Below are 27280 nucleotides of genomic sequence, written 5' to 3'. Positions count from 1 at the left end.
AAACCCACTCAAGCTGGTCTAAGAAACTTTTATACATAAGAATTTTTGTTATCACAGACCCAGCTGCTCTTTCATGGCTACTCTTTGATTGATTTATCACTGTTTCAATACAGCCACTCATACCATAATTCATTTATATCCACCATCTTTTTGCTTTCTTAATGAGAGAGAGAGAGAGAGAGAGAGAGAGAGAGAGAGAGAGAGAGAGAGAGAGATTTGTAATGTTTTGATTTCAACTTTTTATATCAGTCTTACATTTTGTAATGTTTTTAGATATTTTGTGGAGGGAAGTATCCTGAACCGAGTGCCGAGTGTGTTTGTCCTGCTGGGCACCATCTTCTTGTGTATGCAGGTTACAGGCTGCATCCTGCTCAAGAAGCCCCCTCAGAACAAGGTTGGTTGGTCAACACCTGTCCAGTTGTAGGGAGAGGCTGTGTCACATTAATTACACTGTCAAGAGACAAGTATACATTAGAAGCATTTGCAATATGAAACCGATGATAAAGGCAGCAATGAGCACCATCTTTAATACTTCCAAATATTTCAATATCATCTTATGTCATCTTCAGTAGTCTAAAAGCAAAACATAAGACATACATTAATATAAAAGCACAAAGGTTAAAGTAATGACTAAATGAAGAGATTGAGAAGTAAAAGTTATACAATATATAGTGGATGGGCTGACAGTGTATTGTTGAGGGCTAGCTTTAGTTGGGAAATTTAGTTTTTAACCAAGCATCACATGCAGACTAATTCTTGCATAACCTCCGTTCAAAACATAGTAATATTAAGTTTACCGTGGAACCTGAAATAGACTTAGAAATCCCTTTCCTTGACCTAAACATTAAAAAGATCAACAATGGACTTTCCAGCTACATTTACCATAAGCCTGTATTTTCTGGCCTTGGTATTTGCTTCTTTAGCTATTGCAGCTTGAGTTTCAAAATAAATTTGATTCAAACCCTCTTACGCTGTGCCTTTATGCTGTCTTAGTCTTACCTGAATTTTCATAATGGAAATAATTTACCTAAAGGATGGCTATACCACTAACTTGTTCTAGAAAACTCTAGGTCAATTTCTTCAAAGTAAATACTGCACCAAACAATCAATAACCATGGTCACCAAAGGAATAATTTCTCTATGTACAGTCAAACCTTGCCCAACATGACAGTTATGTTCCTGAGCTCGTCGTGTACGGCGAGATTTGTGTTCAGCGAATAATAGGCCCTATGGAAAAATGGGGGTTACGTTCTCAGCTCCTCCCCACCAAAATTTTTTTACCAAAAAGGCTGAAAAAAAAACAATAAATGAAGTACCAAGCACACATTTTATTTAATTATAGTACTAGTACCTGTAGTTTATTTGCTGGTCGGAGAGGGCTTGAAATATAAAGGGATGGGCCTCTGACTGGCAGATGCTTCCATATGGCGTAAGGTCTCCTTGTAGGGCACAAGAAGCTCCTCAATACCCCTCTTGAACTTAATGCTCCTCTCCAGGATGGGATCTGTTTCAGTGAAGAGGGATGTTGCATCTTCCATGACTTGCAGCAAATTACGAAGAGTCTTGATGGTGAAGACAGGCTTGGTCTCTTCATCATCATCAAATCCTCATCATCAGCACCTCCTCTTGCCTTTTCTTCCTCCAGCTGCAGCAACTCTTTAAGTGAAGGCTCAGCATCATGTGAGTCAATCACATCATCCACATCTTCCTTAGTCATGTCATCAAAGCCTTCTCCCCCAACTGTGTGAGCCAGACTGATGATGTCCTGCATCTGTGAATTCACTGTAGGGTGTGCATGACTAAAGTCATGCACACACTCAGGCCAGAGTGCATTCCAGCAGTCATTGATGGTGGATGGTTGGACTTCATCCTATGCTTGCTTGATGAGAGTGCTTCCAGAAGTCCATGAAAGTCATGCTGCTGTCTGTATCCATTTTCTTGAGGGCTTCCCTGTAGATAGCCCTCTGATAATTAAACTTGAATGTCTTGATGACCATCGGTTAAAGCAGTGATGTTGTCCTGGGGAGAAGGCAGGACGCACAGACATTTGGGTGGTCCAGGTTCAGTGATTGTGAGGTGTGTCCACCAGCATTGTTCACCAGCAGCACAGCCTTGAAAGCCAGGTTTTTCCCAGCAAGATGCAACTGCACCTGAGGGGACGAAGTCGTGGTAGAACCACTCCTCGAATATCTTAGCTGTCATCCAGGCTTTCTTGTTGGACTTCCAGATGACTGGAAGGAACTGCTTGTCCCTTCAGAGCCCGTGTGTTGGCAGAACGACAAACAAGGAGTGGCTTGATCTTGCAGTCTCCTGCAGCATTCCCCAGAAACATCAGTGTCAGTCTGTCCTTGAATGCCTTAAATCCTGGCAGCTTTTTGACTTCCTTGTGGATGTAGGTTCGATTCCCCACCTTCTTGTAAAAGAGGCCAGTTTCGTCTGCATTGAACACCTGCTCAGGACTAGTTCCCCTCGGCAACCAAGGACTTGAAGACTGGCACGTATGCTTGCGCTGCGTCGGTGTCGGCGGACCTGCTTTCATCTGTAAAAGCAGAATTCATGAGTGCACTGTTCCTCTTCATTACTGGAATATGTAGTTCTATAATAATAAAATCCTGTACATAGTTAATTAGTATTGTTTAGTATTAATTAGTATTAATATTGATTTATTGTTTAGTATTAATTGATATTGATATTGATTTATTGGTAGTATTAACTAGTATTAATATTGATTTTTCTTACCTGTGCGAGCAATGTTATGGAGGTTGAACTGCTGCTGGAACTGGTAGAACCACCCATGGCTGGCGCTGAACGTCGTTGAAGCAGAGGTGGAGGACATAGGATCCTGCTGAGCCAGGTGCTCGTACAGGTTCTTTGCCTTTTCCCTTATGGCAACGCCGTCCACATTGTTCTGGTTGACTTGCTCTATGATCCACCTGCAATTATACACAGTACTAAACACTAACAACACATACTGTATCCAGAAATTTCAATGAATAGTAAAGCATTCACTTGTTAAACTAAACACTGTTCCAATCAAACACTCATTTTTGTACACAATTCTTCCACAAATTATTTATTAAGTCACTTGTTCACATGTTAAACTAAACACTGTTGTAATGAAACACTCGTTTTTGTACGCAATTCTCTATTAATTTATTAAGTAATTTGTTAACATCACATACAATGATTTTACTCGATAATAATTAACACGTGTCTATGCTAACATAAAAAAATGACTACATTCAGTAAATTGATTTATTTACCGGTTAAGCATCTTCTCCATTTTCTCTAGCAGAGGATCACGATGGCTAACAGAAGCCACCTTGCATGAGATGTCAGCAGACATCTGCACACTTTGCCTGATTTTGTCCTGCGTCTTGCCTCGCCTTGTGCAGCCCAAACTTCTTCACAGCTTTGGTCCACCCCAGGCTTCCTTCGACACTCTCAATCACCTCCATCTTCTGTGCTAGGCTCAGCACCTTCCTCTTCTTGGCAGCACAAGGGGTAGATGGGGTAGGACACTTGGGGGCATTGGCCAAAATGAAATGAAGAGAGCGCAAGGGAGCCATGTCTGTTATATAACAACAGCACAACAAGGAGAGAGGGAGTGGCGGGAGGCAGTGTGCCACCACAAGCCCCGGGGCGAGTCCAAGACGCTTTGGGGGGGGAGGTCAAGTGCATCCACCAGGACCAGCGGGAGATTCAAATGGAGACCAAATCGTGCAATCGTGAGTCAAAGTCGTGCTCGGCGAAATATGGGATATTTTACCGATTCGTGTATACGCGAGTTTCGTGTTCAGCGAATTCGTGTTTGGCGAGGTTTGACTGTATTCCATTTCTAGGTGATGCTTCCAAAAAAGCCTCCTCTCGTATGTACCACTTCCTCAATCTCATGTCCATGGCCCTCCAAAAGAATTTCTTTTTTCCACCTCTGATCTCTCCTGGTTTTTTTTTACTTGCTTCTCTTCTTAACTTGTATATTTTGTCTCTCTCCACCTTGGTCCGATCTTTCTTAATTCACACCTGTTTGTACTCCTCCACTTCATAATTTCCAGGCCTTACCTATTGTTGCCTCAGCTGCTAATTGAGACTTAAACCTTATTTTTAAGGGATGTTGTCTACCTGCAGCATACCTACCCAATCTATGCATATCTTCAACCTCTGTCAACTCCTTGTCCTCTTTTATTGTTTCCACCAGTTTTTCCACACCCATCTTTTCCATGTTTGCTCTTTGTGTGTGTGTGTGTGTATTTACCTAATTGTATTTACCTAATTGTAACATACGGGAAAAGAGCTATGCTCGTACTGTCCCGTCTCCATATCTACTAATGTCCAGCTTTTTCTTAAAATCATGAATATTCCTTGCGTTGACCACTTCCACGTCTAAACTATTCCATGCTTCCACCCTTCTATGAGGGAAGCTATATTTTTTCACATCTCTCCTATAAGTGGCCATTTTAGTTTTTCCCATGCCCTCTCGACATTCTTTCATTCCACATACACAGATCTTCCCTATCCATTTTTCCATGCCAATCATCACTCTGTATATTGCTATCAGGTCTCCCTTTCTCTTCTGTTTTCCAGGGTCGGAAGTTGCATTCTGTTCAGTCTGTCTTCATAAGTCAAATCTCTTAAGTCAGGCACCATTTTGTTGCAGCCCTCTGTACTTTCTCTAGTTTCCTTATGTGTTTCTTTAAGTTCAGAGCCCACTGTATTGTTGCATATTCAAGCCTCGGTCTTATCATTGCAGTAATTATTTTCTTCATCATTTCTTCATCTAAATATCTGAACGCCACTCTTATGTTCCTCAATAAGTTCAATACTTCTCCAATTATTTTGTTTATATGTCTCTCTGGCGATAGGTCATTGGTAATTGTCACCCCAAGGTCTTTTTCTTCATGACTGGTTTTATGTCTTCATTTCCTATCTTGTACATACTCCTGATTCTTCTTTCACTCTTGCCAAACTCTAATTTCTTGCATTTTGTCGTGTTGAACTCCATTTGCCATGTACAGCTCCATTTCCATATTCTGTCCAAGTCTTCCTGGAGTAGTTCGCAATCTTTGTCACATCTCACTTTTCTTAACAATTTTGCATCGTCTGCAAATAGGCTCACATAACTGGACACCCCATCCACCATGTCATTTATGTAGACCGCAAACATTACTGGTGCCAACACTGATCCCTGTGGAACTCCACTCTCCACCAAGCCCCATTCTGATGGTCTGTCCTTAATTATTGTTCTCATTTCTCTTCCTACCAAAAGTCTTCCATCCATTTTAGTAAACTGCCATGCACTCCTCCTACCATTTCAAGTTTCCAGATCAGTCTCCGGTGTGGTACCTTATCAAAGGCCTTTTTAAATCCAGATATATTCCATCAGCCCAACCATCTCTTTCCTGTATTACATCTATCACCCTCGAATAGTAACATATCAGGTTTGTCGTGCATGAACGCCTTTTCTAAAACCAAATTGACACTCACAAAGTATGTCATTTTCTCCAAGAAGTCTGTCCATCTATTCTTCACCACCCTCTCACACATCTTAGCTACCACACTTGTAAGTGACACTGGTCTATAGTTCAATGGGTCTCTCTTGTTACCTGATTTATAAATTGGGACAATGTTAGCTCTTTTCCAGTCTTGGGGCACTACACCTTCCCTTAATGAGGCATCAATTACTTCACAAACTTTTTCTGCCAGTTGCTCCTGCATTCTCTTAAAATCCATCCTGATACCCCATCAGGTCCCACAGCTTTTCTCACTTCTAAACTCCCCATCATATTCTTGATCTCCTCCACAGTTACTTGAAACTCCTTCATAATCCCTTTCTGTTCCATTACCAGTGGTTTGTCAAAAGCAGTCTCCTTTGTGAATACCTTCCGAAAGCATCCATTCATAGCCTCTGCCATTTCCCTGGGATCCTCACTGCATACTCCATTTACTTCTAAACTTTCAATACTTTCTCTATTTTTGATGTTGTTGTTCACATGTCTGTAAAAAAGCCTTGGTTGGTCTTTACATTTATCAATTATATCCTTTTCTTGTTTCTTTCTTTCTTCTCTTCTAATCAACACATATTCATTTCTTGCTCTTTTGTGTGTGTGTGTGTATTTACCTAATTGTATTTACCTAATTGTAACATACGGGAAAAGAGCTATGCTCGTGTTGTCCCGTCTCCATATCTATTAATGTCCAGCTTTTTCTTAAAATCATGAATATTCCTTGCGTTGACCACTTCCACGTCTAAACTATTCCATGCTTCCACCCTTCTATGAGGAAGCTATATTTTTCACATCTCTCCTATAAGTGGCCATTTTAGTTTTTCCCATGCCCTCTCGACATTCTTTCATTCCACATACACAGATCTTCCCTATCCATTTTTCCATGCCAATCATCACTCTGTATATTGCTATCAGGTCTCCCCTTTCTCTTCTGTTTTCCAGGGTCGGAAGTTGCATTCTTTTCAGTCTGTCTTCATAAGTCAAATCTCTTAAGTCAGGCACCATTTTGTTGCAGCCCTCTGTACTTTCTCTAGTTTCCTTATGTGTTTCTTTAAGTTCGAGCCCACTGTATTGTTGCATATTCAAGCCTCGGTCTTATCATTGCAGTAATTATTTTCTTCATCATTTCTTCATCTAAATATCTGAACGCCACTCTTATGTTCCTCAATAAGTTCAATACTTCTCCAATTATTTTGTTTATATGTCTCTCTGGCGATAGGTCATTGGTAATTGTCACCCCAAGGTCTTTTCTTCATGACTGGTTTTATGTCTTCATTTCCTATCTTGTACATACTCCTGATTCTTCTTTCACTCTTGCCAAACTCTATTTTCTTGCATTTTGTCGTGTTGAACTCCATTTGCCATGTACAGCTCCATTTCCATATTCTGTCCAAGTCTTCCTGGAGTAGTTCGCAATCTTTGTCACATCTCACTTTTCTTAACAATTTTGCATCGTCTGCAAATAGGCTCACATAACTGGACACCCCATCCACCATGTCATTTATGTAGACCCGAACATTACTGGTGCCAACACTGATCCCTGTGGAACTCCACTCTCCACCAAGCCCCATTCTGATGGTCTGTCCTTAATTATTGTTCTCATTTCTCTTCCTACCAAAAGTCTTCCATCCATTTTAGTAAACTGCCATGCACTCCTCCTACCATTTCAAGTTTCCAGATCAGTCTCCGGTGTGGTACCTTATCAAAGGCCTTTTTTAAATCCAGATATATTCCATCAGCCCAACCATCTCTTTCCTGTATTACATCTATCACCCTCGAATAGTAACATATCAGGTTTGTCGTGCATGAACGCCCTTTTCTAAAACCAAATTGACACTCACAAAGTATGTCATTTTCTCCAAGAAGTCTGTCCATCTATTCTTCACCACCCTCTCACACATCTTAGCTACCACACTTGTAAGTGACACTGGTCTATAGTTCAATGGGTCTCTCTTGTTACCTGATTTATAGATTGGGACAATGTTAGCTCTTTTCCAGTCTTGGGGCACTACACCTTCCCTTAATGAGGCATCAATTACTTCACAAACTTTTTCTGCCAGTTGCTCCTGCATTCTCTTAAAATCCATCCTGATACCCCATCAGGTCCCACAGCTTTTCTCACTTCTAAACTCCCCATCATATTCTTGATCTCCTCCACAGTTACTTGAAACTCCTTCATAATCCCTTTCTGTTCCATTACCAGTGGTTTGTCAAAAGCAGTCTCCTTTGTGAATACCTTCCGAAAGCATCCATTCATAGCCTCTGCCATTTCCTGGGATCTTCACTGCATACTCCATTTACTTCTAAACTTTCAATACTTTCTCTATTTTTGATGTTGTTGTTCACATGTCTGTAAAAAGCCTTGGTTGGTCTTTACATTTATCAATTATATCCTTTTCTTGTTTCTTTCTTTCTTCTCTTCTAATCAACACATATTCATTTCTTGCTCTTTTGTAACTTTCCACTGCTTAATCCGTCTTTTCCTTCTCCACCTCTTCCATGCATCCTCTTTTCTTGTTCTAGCCTTTTCACATCTATCGTTAAACCAGTCCTGCTTTCCAACTTCTCTATGTTGTCTTATTGGTACAAATTTTTCTCACCTTCTTTGTATATTTTTATAAATTCCTTCCACTTTTCATTTGCTCCTTAGCACTCTTGAATTTCATCCAATTTGTCTCTTGAAAGAATTTCTTTAGGTTTCCAAAATCTGTCTTGGCATAATTCCATCTTCCCACTTTATATTCTTCATTTCTTCTAGATTTCTCTTCATCTATCACCTTGAACTCCAAAACTGCATGATCACTCTTTGCTAAAGGGCACTCCACCCTCATCTCCTCAATGACCATTGGCTCTGTACTAAAGACCAAGTCCAGTCTTGACGATGCTCCCTCTCCTCCAAACCTAGTATCTTCTTTGACCCACTGAGTTAACACATTTTCCATTGCCAGTGTCAATAGTGTATTTCCCCATGTTGTCTCTGATCCTTCCATTGACCAGTCCTCCCAACACACCTCTTTACAATTAAAATCTCCCATCATTATAGTTCGTTCACAGCCACCCAACATTTCTTCCAGACATGTTCCTGTATCACTTATCATTTCTTCATATTCCTGTACTGACCATGCATTTGTCTTAGGTGGTACGTACACCACTATGTAGTGCCTCTTTTTCCTTCATTAGTTTCTGCTCTGATCTTTAGCACTTCTGCCTTTCCCATACCTTCTTTCACTTGATCCACCTTTATATCTTTTTTAACCAGCAACATCACTCCTCCTCCCATCTTACCTACTCTATTTCTTTTCCAAACATTATATTTCCCTTCTCCAACCATCATCAGGTCTTCTCCCTCTCTCAGTTTTGTTTCAGTAAGACCCACAATATCTGGGTTCTTGTCCCTCAAGTAATCGTTGAGTTCTAAAATCCCGATATCACTCCATTTATGTTGGAATACATTACATTCGCTCATATGTAAGTTTCTTTAGTCCTTTCTTGCTGTACTTTTCTGGGTTATGAACCACTTCCTCAGTCTCATATCCAAGATTCTCCAGAAAAACTCTTTCTTCTCCTCTTCTGTCCTCTCTTCATTTTTTTCAAAGCCTCCTTTCTCAACTCATTTAACATTTCTCTTTCCTTTTCACCGAGATCTCTTCTCAACCAAATCTTCCTTGTTGTTTCCTGCTGGGCTAGCCTCCATGACTTCTCCACCAATTCATCTACATCCTTTTGTGACTTAAGTTTGATTCTTATTGGCCTCATACCTTCTCTTGTGAACTTTCCAATTCTATGGAAGTCCTCTATTTCTTGTACTAGGTCTTTTCCTCCTCCTGCACCACATTAATGATATTATTTATCACCTTTTTATGTTTTCTCTCTCTCCATTTTACTCGGTGTCTTATCCTCCTCCACACCAAATATCACCACACATCTCTTTTTGTCTACAGTTTCCCTCACCAATGTCTCATTTGACTTAATAACCTTCACCACTTTCTCAGCAATCTTCTCTTCTATGATCTGTTGATCTATAATTTCAGCAAGGCCCAAAGTTTTCTCCCCAGACTCTTTGATTTCCTTTTCCAGACTTGCAACTTTGTAATTTACCTCCTTTCTTTCCACTTCCTGACTTTTTCCATTCAGCCTGCTTCTCCATCACTTTTCCTAGAGATTCTCCACATTTTCGCAATTCACTTTAATTAGCTTAACTTCCTCTTTCAGTGCTTCATTTTCCTTCTTCATATCGGCACAGTCTTTCATTACATTGTCATAACTCGTTTCCAGGCCCCATACTTTTCAAACAGTTTTCAATTTTACCTTCCAACTCCAGAATTTTCTTCACATAAGCGCTCTTCTCCATTATTCCTTGAAATCCTGTGAAGTCTGATTCATCTTTCGAGTTCACGGCCGCCATGTTGCGCAGATGTAAACAAACCAGCTGATGGCTCAAACGCAGGCTACAGTTTATATTTACCTTCCTGGACATTATTTTGCTAATCAACAGTTAACATGACTATATGGAGACGGGACAAACATTACCAGCTCCTTTCCCACCTTGGTTAATCTTAGGCAATGGTAACTGTAGAATTAGAGATGATTGCTCTGGAGCTCAGCGACCACGTCCGCCATCGACGATGTCCCGTGTGTGTGTGTGTGTGTGTGTGTGTGTGTGTGTGTGTGTGTGTGTGTGTGTGTGTGTGTGTGTGTGTGTGTGTTTGTGTGTGATTATACCGTGTGTGTCGAGTGTGCTAACCACTACACTACGCGGTGTATTTACCTAGTTGTAGTTTTACAGGGCCTGGGCTTTATGCTCATGTGGCCCCGTCTCCATATCTACACTTATCCAATCTTACTTTAAAAGTATGCACACTTGTTCCAGACACTACTTCTTCATTTAAACTGTTCCACGTCTCAATACATCTCTGCGGGAAACTATATTTTTTTATATCTCTCAGACATCTTCCTTTTCTCAGCTTTTTACTATGCGATCTTGTGCTTCGGATGTCATATTCTTCTCTCAGGATCAGTTTCTCATTATCCACTTGGTCCATTCTGTTGATCAATTTATAAACTTGTATCAGGTCTCCTCTCTCCCTTCTCTGTTCCAGGGTTGGTAGATCCATAGCCTTTAGTCTCTCCTCATATGTCATCCCTTCAAATTCTGGAACCAATCTTGTAGCCATTTTTTGTAGCCTCTCCAATTTCCTTATGTGTTTCTTTGTATGAGGGGTCCACACTACTCCTGCATATTCCAATCTGGGTCTTATTATAGTACTTATCAATTTTTTCATCATTTCTTTGTCTATGTAGTGAAATGCTACTCCAATATTCCTTAGCAAATTATATGTCTCTCTAAAAATTCTATCAATATGGCTTACCGGTTGATTGTTTTCTTCCATCGTCACTCCCAAGTCCTTTTCCTTTTTTACTTTCTCCAGTTCTACTCCATCTCCCATCTTATAGATTCCCACGAGTCGTCTTTCACTCTTCCCCATTTCCATGACATGGCTTTCGTCCACATTGAATTCCATTTCCCACTTTTTACTCCATTCCCAGATCTTAGTTAGGTCTTCTTGCAGTATTTCACAATCCTCTTTTTGCTTTATAACTCTGCACAGTTTCGTATCGTCTGCAAACAGATTTATGTAGCTGTTTACTCCTTCTGGCATGTTGTTAATATAAATGAGGAAAAGTATTGGTGCCAATACTGATCACTGCGGCACTCCGCTTTCTACTGCTCTCCACTTGGACTTCATATCTTTAACTACCGTCCTTATTTCTCTCTCCCTCAAATAATTTTCTATCCATCTCAATGTGCTTCCTTTTAAGCCACCCTTCTCCTCTAACTTCCATAGTAATCTTGCATGTGGCACTTTGTCAAATGCCTTTTTTTAGATCCAAATAAATACAGTCAACCCATCCCTCTCTCTCTTGTACTCTATCAACTATTCTAGAATAGAAACTCAATGAATTAGTTACACACGACCATCTTTTTCTAAGACCAAATTAGCTATTTGATATTAATCTGTTGTCTTCAAGGAACTCGATCCATTGTTTCTTTATTAGTCTTTCACACATCTTGCATATTACACTAGTTAGTGATACCGGGCTGTAATTTAAAGGTTCTTCCTTCCTTCTGCTCTTATATATGGGAACCACCTCAGCTCTTTTCCATTCTACTGGTACTGTTCCATTTTCTATTGAGCATTTTATGATGTTGTATATAGGACTCCCCTACATTCTTTCAGTATTCTGCCTGAGACTTCATCTGGTCTCGTTGCCTTCTCTTCATCCAGTTCCTTCATTAACTCTTTTATTTCAAGCTTGGTTACTTTAACCTCTTTCATATAGACTGTCTCTCTATTAACCTGTGGCCTTTCAAATTTGGATTCCTTTGTAAAGACCTCCTGGAATTTACTATTTAATAGTTCTGCCATAGTTTTTGGGTCTTCCACCATCCCGTTCTCTCCTTTTAACCTTTCTATTGTTTCTCTTTGTCTAATTTGTACATTTATGAATCTGTAGAACAATTTTTGTTGCTCCTTACATTTTTCGACAATGTCCTTTTCAAAGTTCTTTTCCTCTTCCTCACCTTAATATATTCATTTCTCGCTGCCTTGAAGTTTTCCTTATTTACTGGATTTCTATTTCTCCTCCACCTTTTCCATGCTCCATCTCTTTTCTCCTTGCATTAAACCAATCTTTCTTCCCTTCTTCTTTAGGAGGCTAGTGTACAAATTGAGACTACATGGGATAGGGGGTAGGTTAGTTGATTGGATTAGTGAATGGCTTTCTGATAGGAAACAGAGAGTAGTATTAAATGGGGCAATGTCTGAGTGGAAGGAAGTGGTTAGTGGGGTACCCCAAGGATCAGTGCTAGGACCTCTTCTTTTCTTGGTGTACATTAACGATTTAGATATAGGAATTAGTAGCAAAGTATCAAAGTTTGCAGATGATACTAAGATAGCATGTGCAGTACAGGGTGAAAAGGACAATTACAGAATACAACGAGACCTGGACAGGCTGATAGCATGGGCAGACAGGTGGCAGATGGAGTTTAATTCTAAAAGTGTCAGGTTATGCATTTAGGTAAAGACAACACAAACTTTAACTATGAGATGGAGGGATGTTGGCTAGAGGCAGTAGATGAAGGAAAGGATTTAGGAGTAGTGATAGACAGGACTATGAAATTTTCAAAGCAATGTTTAGAAGCAAGAAATAGGGCAAATAGGATCCTGGGTTTTATAAATAGAAATGTTAGTTATAAAAGTAAGGAAGTGGTGCGTAGCTTATATAATTCTATGTTAGGCCCCATTTAGAGTATTGCATACAGGCCTGGTCACCCCACTATAGGCAGGATATCAACATGTTAGAAGCAGTTCAGAGAAGAGCAACTAGGATGATACCAGCTTTGAAGCGCCTGGAGTATAGAGATAGATTAAAGGCATTAAACATGTTTTCATTTGAGAGGAGATGTATAAGAGGATATGATAGAGTTATTTAAAATGTTCTCAGATACAAACTACATAGATGTGAGATCTTTCTTTACCTTAGAGGAGGAAGTAGGACTAGAAATCATGGCAGGAAGATTAGAAAGCAAGGCTGCAGGTTAGATATAAGAAAATATTTCTTTAGTCATAGGGTGGTAGACTTCTGGAATGCATTGCCAGAGACGGTTGTAAATAGCACTAGTTTGACAATGTTTAAAACAGATTAGATAAGCACTTAAATTTATTAGATTTATAATTATGTATAGCGCTGCATGATAGTTTTTATAAGAAATTTACTATAGTTAAACAAGACATGATCCCCATGTATGGGGATTACAGATTGTAGAGGAATTCGATGCAGGACGGGCCAAATATTTAGAATTAGTATATAATGTATTGTGTACTTGTAAGTGTATCTTTAAGTACTGATGACGAGGTCGCTGTGCGACTGATACAGATAACCTAGATGGGCCCTGGTGGCCCTTTGTTATCCTATTATTTATGTTATGTTATGTTATATGTTATGTCTATATTTCGGGACATATTCCCTGACTCCTGTTTTGTATATTTCCAAAAATAAGTTATACTTCTCTTGCATTGTCTCTGAGTTTTCCATCTTTTCCCAGTTTACGTTTTTAAAATAGTTCTTGAGATTTTCAATATCAGCCTTTCTGTAATTTAATCGGCCTCCTTTGTATGAATCGTCTCTATCCACCTTTCCCTCTTCTATATCTATTTCTAATATTAGATGGTCACTCTTTCCCAATGGGCACTTATATCTTATATCATCATTCATTTGTATACCCCTTGTAAAAATTAGGTTCAATCTCGCTGGCTCGTTGTTTCCTCTGAATCTTGTGCATTCCTTTACTCTCTGGTCCATCATATTGTCTATCATTAGGTTCAGGAATCTATCTCCCCAGGCTTCTTCCCCTATACCATTTTCATAATTTTCCCAGTCCACTTCTTAACAGTTGAAATCTCCTACTAATATCACTTTTCTCCTTTCTTTAACAATTCTCGTTAGACTCCTTATTGTGTCATCTTTCATGTCTTTATATTCTTGATTGGTCCATGAATTTGTTTTTGGTGGCACATATGTTACAATGATTGTTAACTCTTTCTTATTAATATGCATCTTAACATCCAGTATTTCTGCTTTTCCTTCTCCACATTCCACTTGGTTTATCATCATCTCCTTCCTTAACATTATCATGACTCCTCCTCCTCCTTTACCCCCTCTGTCTCTTCTCCATACATTATACCTATTATCCAAGTCTATTTTGATTGCCTTATTTAGTTTTGTTTCAGCCAGGCATACAATATCCGGATTTTCTTTCTTTATGTAATCTCTTAATTCTAATTTACTAGATAAAACCTCGTCTATGTTCGTATACATAATTTTTAGTCTCTTGCCTTTATCACTTTTAGTTAAACTTGTTCCACTTTTTTCTTTTCCTTTTCTTTTATATACCATTTCCTTATCCTGTCTCCTAGAATTCTCCAAAAAAATGCCTTTTTTCCTCTTCTGACCTTTCATTATTTTTTTTCCCTTACTGCTGCTGCCAGTTCGTTGTATCTCTTCCGTTCTTCCTCATTTCTATTTTTCTTTATATAGATATCCTTGCAGCCTTCTGTTTCTCTGAGTTTTGTTGTTCTATATAATATTTCTTTTGTTGCTGCTTTTGATTTTAGTAGTATTTTAATTGGTCTCATTTTCCTTCTTGATATGGTCCCATTCTGTTTATTTCTTCTACTTCCTCTTCTTAGTTCTGCCTATCTTCGTCGTTTAGATTCTTCAGTAGGTCTTTGACTGATTTCATTTCTTTTTCTCTTTTTGGTCTATATTTTATATTTTTTTCTTTTATTCCAAATACGACTAGTGTGTGTGTGTGTGTGTGTGTGTGTGTGTGTGTGTGTGTGTGTGTGTGTGTGTGTGTGTGTTCTGATGTTCCATTGTCTCAGCAATATAAACTTAACATTAGTGTTATACAGGTGATCCACTGCCAGCAGGAAAGTGAAGGTCTGCTGTTAGAGGAAGTGACGTATGATGAGCATGAGCTTCACACCAACTCTCCATATATTACTTCCTCCTCCTCCACTACCAGCTCCACCACCATCACAAGCCCTTGCTCAGGTAAGACTCTTTTCTTAAATCCATTAACACCAATAGAATCAGTTCTGAAAGTTATGCAGCACATGAGAGAAGTTCAGTATCAGTACCAAGCAGGAACAGTTTGAGTGAGCTGTGGACCAGTGCTCATATTAGTTTTACTGAAATTTGAAATACATATTAGACCAATCACTGTTTTAATATTTGTCTTCTGATGGCATGATCATTGAGTCCGAGTTTGTGAATGGAACTCATCAGCTATATTTTATGAGTGTATACAGCTTGATGGTGTGGCCACCTGTCATGCTCATTAATGTCACACATCTCCATGCAGGCACAAGTTACAATGAGCACTGATAGAATCTCCTATTGACATTCTTAAAGGATAATAAAAGATCACTGCCAGAAAGCAAGGTACGATTTATTTCCTGAGATGATCTGATGATTTAAATCCTCTACACAGACCTGAAGCCACAAGAGGTGATCAAGCACAGAACATTTTGGATGCTGTGGTTGATATATTTCTTCAACACCATTGCCATTGGTTACATCAATGCCATGGGAAAGAGCTTTGGTCAAACCTATATCAAGGATGACCACTTCTTGGCTGTGATGATATCCATGGCAGCCATCTTCAATGCTGGAGGCCGGGTTGCGTGGGGCCGCCTGATGGACATCACCTCCTTTAGGGTGAGTTGTGAACTGTGGTACTTCTTTCTTTCTAGACCAGTATTTCTCAAAGTAGTCGATATTGATCTGCAAGGGCCAATGGGACCATCCAAGGGATCAATGAACATCTAGATAGAAAGGGGGTCAATAAATATATTCAGGAGGGTCAAAAGGAGGGGAGCGATGAATAACCATGGGGGACAGTGAAATTTGCTGTTGAAATTCTATAATCTAGATTATAATTTGTAAAATTTTGAACAAAATCAGGTACCACTAGATAAAAAAAACTACTACTACTACTACTACTACTACTACTACTACTACTACTACTACTACTACTACTACTACTACTACTACTACTGCATATGGTTTTTGGAATTGGAATTAGGTATTTTCCTTGAATTAAAAGATAGAGGGTTAATGGAAATTTTGTAGCTTCATTGGGGGTCAATGAGTTAAAAAGTTTGAGAACCCCCTGTTATAGACCCAGTACATTTCAGAACATCAAATATACCAAATTCCATTCATATGGCAGCATTACTGCTGTTCTATATTATTTCTTTTGTACAAAAGAACTAATATGACCATGACTTTGAGCATATTCACTATAAGAATTAGAGAAGCTAGTTTGATTTTGTATTTTGTTTGATACTAAATTGGCATACTGTTTTAACCAACCCCTGTGGTATTACCATGACATTGATTAGATTTGAGAAACCATCACCTATATGAAGGAAAGGCACAACATTATCATGCTGCTGTAACATTAGACTGGTGGACACTTAGTGACTCTCATTTACTATTTCATTATAAAAATGGCAGTAAAAAAGAAGAAAAAAAAAAAGGATTAAAGAAAAAAGATGGGTCAAACTTCATGAACTGATTGAAACTGGAGGATGTTGGAGTAGATGAGGAAGATGCAGAAATAACAATGTTGCACTGAAATGAGGAAAGTGAATTTTGTCTAGAGGAGATTCTCTCTCTCTCTCTCTCTCTCTCTCTCTCTCTCTCTCTCTCTCTCTCTCTCTCTCTCTCTCTCTCTCTCTCTCTCTCTCTCTCTTCCGAAAAAGTGGAAGGAAGCGCAAATAGTGGCTATACATAAAGGAGGAAGTAGAGAGTCACCGTTAAACTACAGGCCTGTTTCTCTTGTGTATATTGATAAAGGTGTTAGAGGGAATAATAAGAGATAGATGGATAAAGTTCCTAGAAGAAAGAGAAATTCTTTCATCAAAGCAATTTGGATTTAGAAAGGGAAGATCTTGCGTTACCAATCATCTAAGTTTTTATTCAAGAGTAATTGACATAGTTGATCTGAAAGGAGGATGGGTTGACTGTATATATCTTGATCTAAAAAAGGCTTTTGATAAGGTATCCCATAAAAGACTTAAGTGGAAGATGGAAAAATATGGAGGACTTGGGGACAAGATACTTAAATGGATGACAAGTTACTTATCAGGGAGGAAAATGAAGACAGTAGTACGGGTGTAAGCTCTGAATGGGCTGAAGTAGAGTGGAGTCCCACAGGGTCTGTGCTGGCACCTAATGTTCCTGATATATGTAAATGATCTACCGGATGGAGTGAGAAGTTATATTAATTTGTTCGCAGATGATGCAAAAATAATGAGACAAGTAAAATCCTAAGAAGATTGTCAAGGTTTACAAGAGGACTGGGATATTATTCATGAATGGAGCAATAAATGGATGATGGAATTTAATGCTGACAAATGTCATGTGTTGGAAATGGGAAGAAGTATACACAGACCTCATGCAAGCTATAACTTAGGTGGAGTGAATCTAATGTGTGTAGAAAGAGAAAAAGACTTGGGGGTTATAGTACAAAACAACTTGTCACCTGAGGGACATATAAACAAAATTGTAGGGGAAGGTTTGGCATTAGTTGCAAATATCAGAACTACATTTACTCACCTGAATGAAACACTGGTCAAAAAAGTAATAGAATCAATTCTGAGACCAAAATTAGAATATGCACAGGTGGTGTGGGCGCCTCATTTGAGGAAACATATACATAAACTGGAACGGGTACAAAGAGCGGCAACGAAACTGGTGCCAGCTTTGCATGATATAGATTATCAGGAAAGATTATGTAGACTAAATCTGAGAGGAGAGAGGAGAAGAAGAGGTGATATGATCCAACTGTTCAAGTGTGTAAATGAGATTGACAAGATTGATAGAGATGACTTTCTCGAGCTGGATATGACGAGAAGACCGAGAGATAATCATGATTTGAAATTGAGGATTCCGGGGTGAACAACTGATATCAAAAAGTTCAGTTTCCCAGCAAGAACTGTCACTGCCTGGAATAGATTACCGGAAGGTGTAGTGAGAGCAAGAAATATCCATAGTTTTAAAGAAAAGTATGATAAATGGATTCAAGCGAACGGGACACCACGAGTGTAGCTCATTTCCTGTAGCAAATTTATAGGTAAACTCTCTCTCTCTCTCTCTCTCTCTCTCTCTCTCTCTCTCTCTCTCTCTCTCTCTCTCTCTCTCTCTCTCTCTCTCTCTCTCTCTCTCTCTCTCTCTCTCTCTCTCTCTCTCTCTCTCTCTCTCATTAAAGGCCAGATTGCTTAATATTATTTAGAAATGTCTGAGGAAGGAAAATATGTTTGTCCGGAATGATAATTTTGTTTGAGATTGCCACTTCTAGTACAGATTTACAAGTCAGCAGGAATGAGGGACTTGTGATAAACCATAATCTTGCATTAGCTTCAATCTTCTTTCTCATCCCTTCAGATTTCCATGCGCATGGTGACCAGCCTTTTGACAATCTTGTTTGCCACCATGCCTCTCACAGTTTATTTGGGTAAGGGAGGCTTCATGATCTGGCTGTGGGCAATATTCTTCACTTTCTCTGGAACATTTGTCCTCATGCCCACTGCTATAGAAAAAACATTTGGGGCCGATCATTACTCTGCCAACTATGGTCTTCTCTTTACCTCCCAGGTAGGTGTATTTGTATTTCTCTAAGGCAAGAACTAACCAGTACTCTTAGGTTTTTTTTTTTTTGTTTTTTTTTTGTTGCCTTTGGCTGGCTTTCCACTCTTACATAAAATAAAGCAAAAATTCTCAATCATTTATCCCTCTCACTGGTAAACTGGAACTCCTTGCCTGCTTCTCTACTTCATCTACCTATGACCCAAACTCATTTAAGAGGGGGATTTCAAGGTATCTATCCCATTCTTTCGGCAAACTCTTTTGACCCTGTTCGAAGATTAGCATGTCAATGGGCTTTTTTATTGCAATTTTTTTTGTTTTATTTTGGCTGTCTTTAGCCTCTTACATAAAAAAAATCATTGTGTATATGTGTGCTATGGTGCCTCTCATCAGTCTCGTAACAAGTTCCTTGTGATTGGCAGCATGGTGAGCTCTCCCACACTACGATACAAATAAATTGTCGTCACATCAGTGCTGGTTAATAAAATCCATGAAAGTTTTTAATTTTTCTAATATGTGGCTATTTCAGGGTTGCTGCGATGAGAAAGGCGTCCTGCTCTTGTTTGGTCATTATTGAGGCAGGCAGAGCAAACTTAGGTTGTGCATTTTCTCAGAAATTTAATTCCTTCATCTATCAACACAATACAATATTCCAAATAACAATTCTGTCTATTGAAACTCAATGGTCCTCCTTTTCTAGACTGAACATCCTTTATCTGTCCTTTATTAATGGTTTAAACTGGAAATCTAATGTCTCATCACTAAAACTGATTCTATGAAGTTAGGGATTTTGAGCCATTTCTGCTTGTTCTTCTCTCACCCCAGCTACTAACTGTAGAGGACTTAACCTCCATGTGTGTAGGGGATTTCACACACACTGCTCTCTTGAACAAAGTGAACCATTTAATCTCTGACTTTTCTCTTAACTGATTGTATTCATTGTCTATCTTTACCATAAGGGTATTTCTGCTTTTGTTTACTGTCTTGGAAAGGATCTAAGAAGTAGAAGAGAACAGGTCAGAAGTAGGTAATCCTGCACTTTAGGAGACTGTCCCATGGTAAAAAAGGCTGATGCATATTAATATAAAAACTTTCTGTGAATGTAATTTTTTTCCTTCAGCCTCATACTGGATTATATTTGTACATTTTTTTGTGGTGTTCTTGATGTTTATTAGTTAAACAAAATATGTGGATGGGGGATGGACTTTTCAAGCACAAGGTTTGCCATACTCTGAAGTGTATTCACCATTGCCCAATGACTCACTGCTGCTGTTTTCCACAGACTGTATCTGGACCTCTGATTGCACTGGGAAACCAGTTGCTGCTTACAACATTTGGTTTCACTGGATGCTTTTTGGTGGTGGCCTTCATCATCTTCTTGAGTAAGTTTCAGCTGTCCTTCATTGTAATTTTCGTTAGACCATCAGACTACTATTTTTAGAATTTTTGGGAGATATGCAGATTTGAGGAAAAGAAAATAGTCTTATTAATAAGATAATTAATTCAAGAATATTTCGGTTTCTGTGAAACTATTTAACCAGATACTTCCATTTCAGTGTATATGATCTTTTTCCATTGCAGTGTATGTTTTTTTTTTTTTTTTATACAGGAGGGGAAGCTGGCCAAGGGCAACAAAAGAAAAAAAAAGGCCCACTTTTTTTTTTTTTTTTTATTTATGCCATGTGGGCTTTTCACGGGAATTTATGGGCTAAAGGGGATACTTTTTGGGTACCCCCTATCTCAAAGTCCACCCGTTAGGAAACCGTTGCCCCGAGTTGATTCCCATTTCCCTGAAAGATAATAAGAGTTAGCCAAAACTCTGTGACAAAATGTTTTGACCTCCCTCTTAAAAGACTAAAGTCATAGGAAGATGGAAATACAGAAGCAGGCAGAGAGTTCCAGAGTTTACCATAGAAAGGTATGACTGATTGAGAGTACTGGTTAATTCTTGTAATAGAGAGTTGGACAGAATAGGGGTGAGAGGAAGAAGAAAGCCTTGTGGAGGAAGATGTAAAGCTTTTGATTCTACCCTATCTAATAAAACTGTGTGAGTGGAATTCCCCATACTTGCGAAGAGTACTTCATACATGGGTGGAAGAGGCCCTGGTACAGTTTGCAGTTGGGGGGGCGAGAAAAACTAGTGGAGACATCTCAAAACGCTTAACTTCATAGAAGCTATTTTAGCAAGAAATGAGATGTGAAGTTTCCAGTTTAGATTATGAGTAAAGAACAGACTGAGGATATTCAATAGAAAAGAGGGAGATAGTTGTGTCAAGTCAATGGATGGAGGAATTGAGTTTTTGAGGCATTGAACACTAAGTTTTCTCTAATCCAATAAAAGAATCTTAGAAAGATCAAAAGTCAGGCATTCTCTAGCATCCCTGCATAATCTGTTGACTTCCTGAAGGCTTATTGGTCTCTGAAAGGGCATGGAAAGATGTAGGGTGGTATCATCAGAGTAGGAATGGGCAAGAAGTTTTGTTAAGATCATTTGAATAATAGAAAAAGAGTAGGTGAAAAGACAGAACCCTGAGGAATACCACTTTTAACAGATTTAGGAGAAGAACAGTGGTTGTCTGCCACAGCTGCAATAGAACAGTTGGAGAGGAAACTTGAGATAAAGTTGCAGAGAGGATATAAATCATAGGAGGGCAGTTTTAAAATCAAAGCTTTGTGCCAGACTATATCAAAAGCTTTTGATATGTTTAATGCTACAGCAAAAGTTTCACCAAAATCTCTAAAAGCCTCTCAATTAATGTGAGTTTGAATGATGCAGTTTAAGGATTAAAATTATAATAAAATAACGCCATTCATTTTGATTTAACGTGGGTTAACTCAACTTGATGACGTCATCCATACCCTAATTTCTTCTGGTGGGAACTGCACTGGGCCAGGATCCAATATGTTTAACGAGTGAAGCAACTTTCAGCCACAAAATGGCATCCATGGACAGATAGGGAGACATTGTTGCCATGATACGAAGTTGTTAGCATTTTGGTAAAACCACCTCTTTAGGAGTAACCATTTCTTATATACATTTATGTTCACAAAACATTTCTCTTGACTTTTTGCAAGCCTTATCACCAAGAAAGTTTTGTATTGCGATGCACAAAGTGAAATCTTGCATGAAACCAGGAAAACAAAGCAGAAGAGGATCGAGGCATTTGTCCATTGCCAATCAGTGACAGCCGCATTTTCTTGTGAGCCTTAACTTGTGTGTTGCTTTTAAGGCACCACAATATTTGTTTTCACCCCTCTATTGCCTGTTAGAATAGATTCATATACGATCATGCCATGATGATCATCTTGACTCTATGGCTATATATATATATATATATATATATATATATATATATATATATATATATATATATATATATATATATATATATATATACATACACAAGCAACCCCCGTTTAACGAAGGTTCACACAACGAAATTTCGCTACAACGAAGGTTTCATTTTACTACCATATGCTCGTTTAACGAACACCAAACTCGCTTTAACGAAGTTTTATCCAGGTAATTTTTTCCAAGTTTGAAAGCCCCGTTGTATCACGTAAGCCGACAAGCTTTTGAATACACCAGGAGCTGCAAATACTAAGGCCTGCCTCAGGAGAAATTCTTAGACATCTGTAGAATCAAGATCAAAATCAAGATCAAGCCTCTTGTGGACAACACGCACCACATAACCGCGTCAGCAGCAGCTCGTCTTCACTTGCTCAACTTACCACCAAAATGCCCTGCAATGTGGCCTAGCGTTCCTAAGAAGACCAGGAAGTCTCTTACTCTGGAAGTGAAGCTGGATATTATTCACAGACATGAAAGAGAAGAGAAAACTATAGCATTGCCACCATCTTGACTCCATATACTGTCTCTACTATTTTTAAGTCAGCAGACTATTAAGAAGGCTGGTGAGACTGTATCTTCCTTGCAAGCTAAAAGAACCACCTGAACTCGTGACTCTACAATGGATAAAATGGAAAGCCTTGTGGAAATATGGTACGTAAGTTTTGTATGTGGTACAATGATGCGCCCATTGTTTACATTTAATAGGTTGCTGGTTAGTGTCTTTCCTGTTTCACTTTCCCTCCCTTCATAAATTTAAGATCATCAACATTATAAAGTTATGTACACACATACATTAGTGTACATTATAATGACTTAAATTAAATTTAACTGCCTAAATGTTAACCTTAATAATTTTTACTTTCATTAAACCTTTTACTGTACTATGATGCACTCTCGCTTTGCTTACTCTCAGTGGAAGTTCAAGTCAGGGGTTATAATCGGTTCGCTTAACAAAATTTCGCTTGAAGTGTTTTTTAGGAACGTAAACCCCTTCGTTAAGCGGGGCTTGCCTGTATATATGCAGGTATATATATATATATATATATATATATATATATATATATATATATATATATATATATATATATATATATATATATATATATATATATATATATATATATATATATATATATATATATATATATATATATATATATATATATATGTATATATATATATATATATATATATATATATATATATATATATATATATATATATATATATATATATATATATATATATATATATATATATATATATATATATATATATATATATATATATATATATATATATATATATATATATATATATATATATATATATATATATATATATATATATATATATATATATATATATATATATATATATATATATATATATATATATATATATATATATATATATATATATATATATATATATATATATATATATATAAAAAAATTTAAACAGAAGTGTTTTTAGGAATGTAAACCCCTTAGTTAGCGGGGCTTGCCTGTATATATGCAGGTATATATATATATATATATATATATATATATATATATATATATATATATATATATATATATATATATATTTATATATATATATATATATATATATATATATATATATATATATATATATATATATATATATATATATATATATATATATATATATATATATATATATATATATATATATATATATATATATATATATATATATATATATATATATATATATATATATATATATATATATATATATATATATATATATATATATATATATATATATATATATATATATATATATATATATATATATATATATATATATATATATATATATATATATATATATATATATATATATATATATATATATATATATATATATATATATATATATATATATATATATATATATATATATATATATATATATATATATATATATATATATATATATATATATATATATATATATATATATATATATATATACAGGTAACTCGATTTACGCGATAGATGCGTTCCAAGAGGCATCGCGTATATCAAAATTCACGTAAAACAAACTTGTAATTCTCATAAGAAACAATAGATAATAGGGGGATGTGGTAAAAAAAAAAATTCGTACAAAATACTACATTTATTTGGCTAAATTAACATGTTTTTATTATTTACCATTCTAAATACTAGAATTGTATCTAAAGTAAAAGGAAAAGCAAGAAATAATCAGAGAAAACAACAAAACAAAGAATACGTAAACACAACACTCACTGCGTCACTGCCTACACCACTCACACCACAGTTAGTCACCATCTCCCTCTGAGCTTTTCCACTTTATTAAAAATCCACTTATCAAAAATAGCACCACAGTATAAAAGTAAACACTAGTAAAAAAATAGACGCAGAACGCCAATGTCTTAATTCACCCCTCACAAGCACACGCCGTTGCTGTCCACCTCCTAGTCAAGGACGTCATCATCCACTTACGCTTCCTCTGCTTCCTCTGCTTCTACGGGATCGTCCACATCCTCTTTTGGTACTACATCTTCCACTGGTGTTTTCTTGAAAAACTGTAGCATGGTGGTCTAGCACTTTTTTGGGGAAAATTCCTTTTTTATCACTGTGTAGCAGAAGAGTGCATCCATGGCAGTGGAGCTCCCACCTATCACCCAGCTGTGGAACTCTCTGGCACGCAGTTTGAAATTGCGTCTGGTGCTCAGTTTGAAAATGCGGTTGGGCCAAATTGTGTATAAGCAAACTGATCACGTAAATTTAGTTAATTAGAATATTTTTTCGGTCGCATATTAACAAAAACGCGTAAATTAAACGCGTAAATCAAGTTACATGTATATATACATAGACAATCCTTGCTTAACGAACGGGTTACATTCCTAAAAAACTGTTCATTGTGCAAATTTTCGTTAAACGAACCAATTATAACAAGTTTGACCACTGACTAGAGCTTCCATTGAGAGTAAACAAAGCAAGAGTACATCATAGTACAGTAAAAGGTTTAACCCGTAATGTACAGTGATCGTTTCGGGACGATTGTAGCGTCGCGTGCAGAGAGGCAGGGATCGTTTCGGGAATCATGATTTTTCCGTGCTAAACATTTTAATCTCTCCCCCTCACTATTGGTCCTTTTCTCACTCGCCTCCTCAAGCCTTGAGACATATGTTCCCACACAATAGGTCATCTTTTCCCGTTTCGAGGAGACATCTGGCAACCCCCTTGACCTGGAGGGAGGAAACGGTACTCCAAGTGATGTTTTGTCAGTGTTACTCGGTAGTGACATTGAGGACAGTGATGAAAATGAAGACTGATTTTTTTTATTGAGTCAGAAGAATGTGAAGCCTCCAGTAGTGATTCTGATAGTGATCTGGGAGACAGAGACCAACCCTCACAGCGACGTTCATAAACCTCCTCACATACTCCCCTTGAGCAATGTGCTGGTGTGTGTCACCCATGGTTGCCTCTACAGGACTGTGCTTGTCGGCCAAGTCGTGTGAATCCCATTGCTAATAAGAGTTGCCAGATTCCAATTATTATAGAAATCCACAATACTTGTAATATGTGGTTTCTTTTTCTTTTTCTGTTTTGCACATCATTTCATATATCTGAGTTCACTTTTCATGACATGAAAGTGCTAAAGTTCCTACTTTTACATCAAATTCAAATGCCTGAAAGGAGAGAGAGAGAGAGAGAGAGAGAGAGAGAGAGAGAGAGAGAGCACTGGCGCTATGTTATCGGAGCTTGGGGGGTATTTCTTAGCGGCGGGTTCTGCCATGGGTTCGGGGAGAATTTTTTGATATGCAGTAATTTTGCTCTCAGGTCATAACATGTTGAAAACTACATTGTTGTACTCAGAATAACACAAAGAAATATGCTTTTATAAGGAAAAAAAATCTTTTAGCATTTTTGACAGGTGTGATTTCCCTGTTGTAACAGATGGAAAGTAAATCAACTCCCTGTACTTTAAGGGTTAATGAAAGCAAAAATTATGAAAATAAATATATTTAAGCAATTTAATTTAAGACTACCTAAGTCATTATAATGTACACTAATGTATGTATGTAAGTAACTTTATAATGTTGATGATCTTGAATTTATGAAGGGAGGGAGAGTGGAGCAGGAAATACACTAGCTGGCAACCTGTGGAATGTAAACAAAAGGCACACCATTGTACTGCATACAAAACTTATGTACCACATTTCCACAAGGCTTTCCATTTTATCCATTACAGAGTCATGAGTTTGGGTGGTTCTTTTAGCTTGCAAGGAATATACGATCTCACCAGCCTTCTTAATAAAGTCTGCTGACTTGGAAATAGTAGAGACAGTAGATGGAGTCAAGATGGTGGTGCTATTAGTTTTCTCGCCTCCCGTGTCTGAATAATATTCAGCTTCACTTCGAGAGTAAGAGACTTCCTTTTCTTCTTAGCAACGCTAGGCGATATTGCAGGGCTGGTTGCAAGGCGTATTGGTGGCATGTTGAGCATGAGACGATGAGCTGGTGCTGGACCTTGTTTTTGTTTTGAACTAAAGGGGAAAGGAAGGGAAGGAGAGTGAGTGGTGCACATTTTGTCCACAAGAGGCGGTGGTGTATTCAAAAGCCTGTCAGCTTGTGTGATACGGCGGGGCTTTCAAACTTGGAAAAAATTACCTGGATAAAATTTCATTAAAGCGAGTTTGGTGTTCATTATATGAGCAGATGGTAGTAAAAGGAAACGTTCGTTGTAGCAAAATTTTGTTGTGTGAACGTTTGTTAAGCAGGGGTTGCCTGTATAAATATATATATATATATATATATATATATATATATATATATATATATATATATATATATATATATATATATATATATATATGTATACAGTAATCGCCTGCGTATCTGGACTATAGCAGCCAAGGCCCTGGCGGATACGCGAAATATCCGGACATGCAGAATTTCTATTACAGACACCTGTTTTTCATACAAAAAAACTAGCAGTTCCACTGTCTCACTTTCGTCCGCTGACATAACAAAAATTTCCTCCTGGCGCTACGCCTACCAGCGCGGTGCCTAGCGCTGCCGATGGGATCGGGTGTGCTGCCCCTCAGTTAATTTTCGGCACGCATCGTGTACATAACATAACATAACATAACATAAATAATAGGATAACAAAGAACCACCAGGGCCCATCTAGGTTATCCTGT

General features: G+C 37.6%; 1 protein-coding gene across 12 annotated transcripts in view; it reads left to right on the top strand.

Annotated features, from left to right (window-relative positions):
- The window catches only part of LOC123513306 (oxalate:formate antiporter-like), a 97578-nt gene that overhangs the window by 45249 nt on the left and 25049 nt on the right, over positions 1-27280 (top strand). For 4 of the 12 annotated variants that reach the window (XM_045270405.1, XM_045270410.1, XM_045270402.1 and 1 more), the window contains 6 exons: positions 274-394; positions 14981-15122; positions 15562-15788; positions 18522-18731; positions 20005-20104; positions 20332-20698. In XM_045270405.1, coding sequence (XP_045126340.1) covers positions 274-394; positions 14981-15122; positions 15562-15788; positions 18522-18731; positions 20005-20104; positions 20332-20480 — 949 coding nt within the window. In that variant the 3' untranslated portion in view covers positions 20481-20698. Of the gene's footprint in view, positions 1-273; positions 395-14980; positions 15123-15561; positions 15789-18521; positions 18732-20004; positions 20105-20331; positions 20699-27280 lie in introns of those variants that run through there. The other 8 variants (XM_045270406.1, XM_045270407.1, XM_045270411.1 and 5 more) reach the window with 6 other exon arrangements.

This window comes from Portunus trituberculatus, chromosome 35 (assembly GCF_017591435.1).
Source record: "Portunus trituberculatus isolate SZX2019 chromosome 35, ASM1759143v1, whole genome shotgun sequence".
NCBI lineage: Eukaryota > Metazoa > Arthropoda > Malacostraca > Decapoda > Portunidae > Portunus > Portunus trituberculatus.
This window is presented reverse-complemented; position numbering and strand designations above follow the sequence as displayed.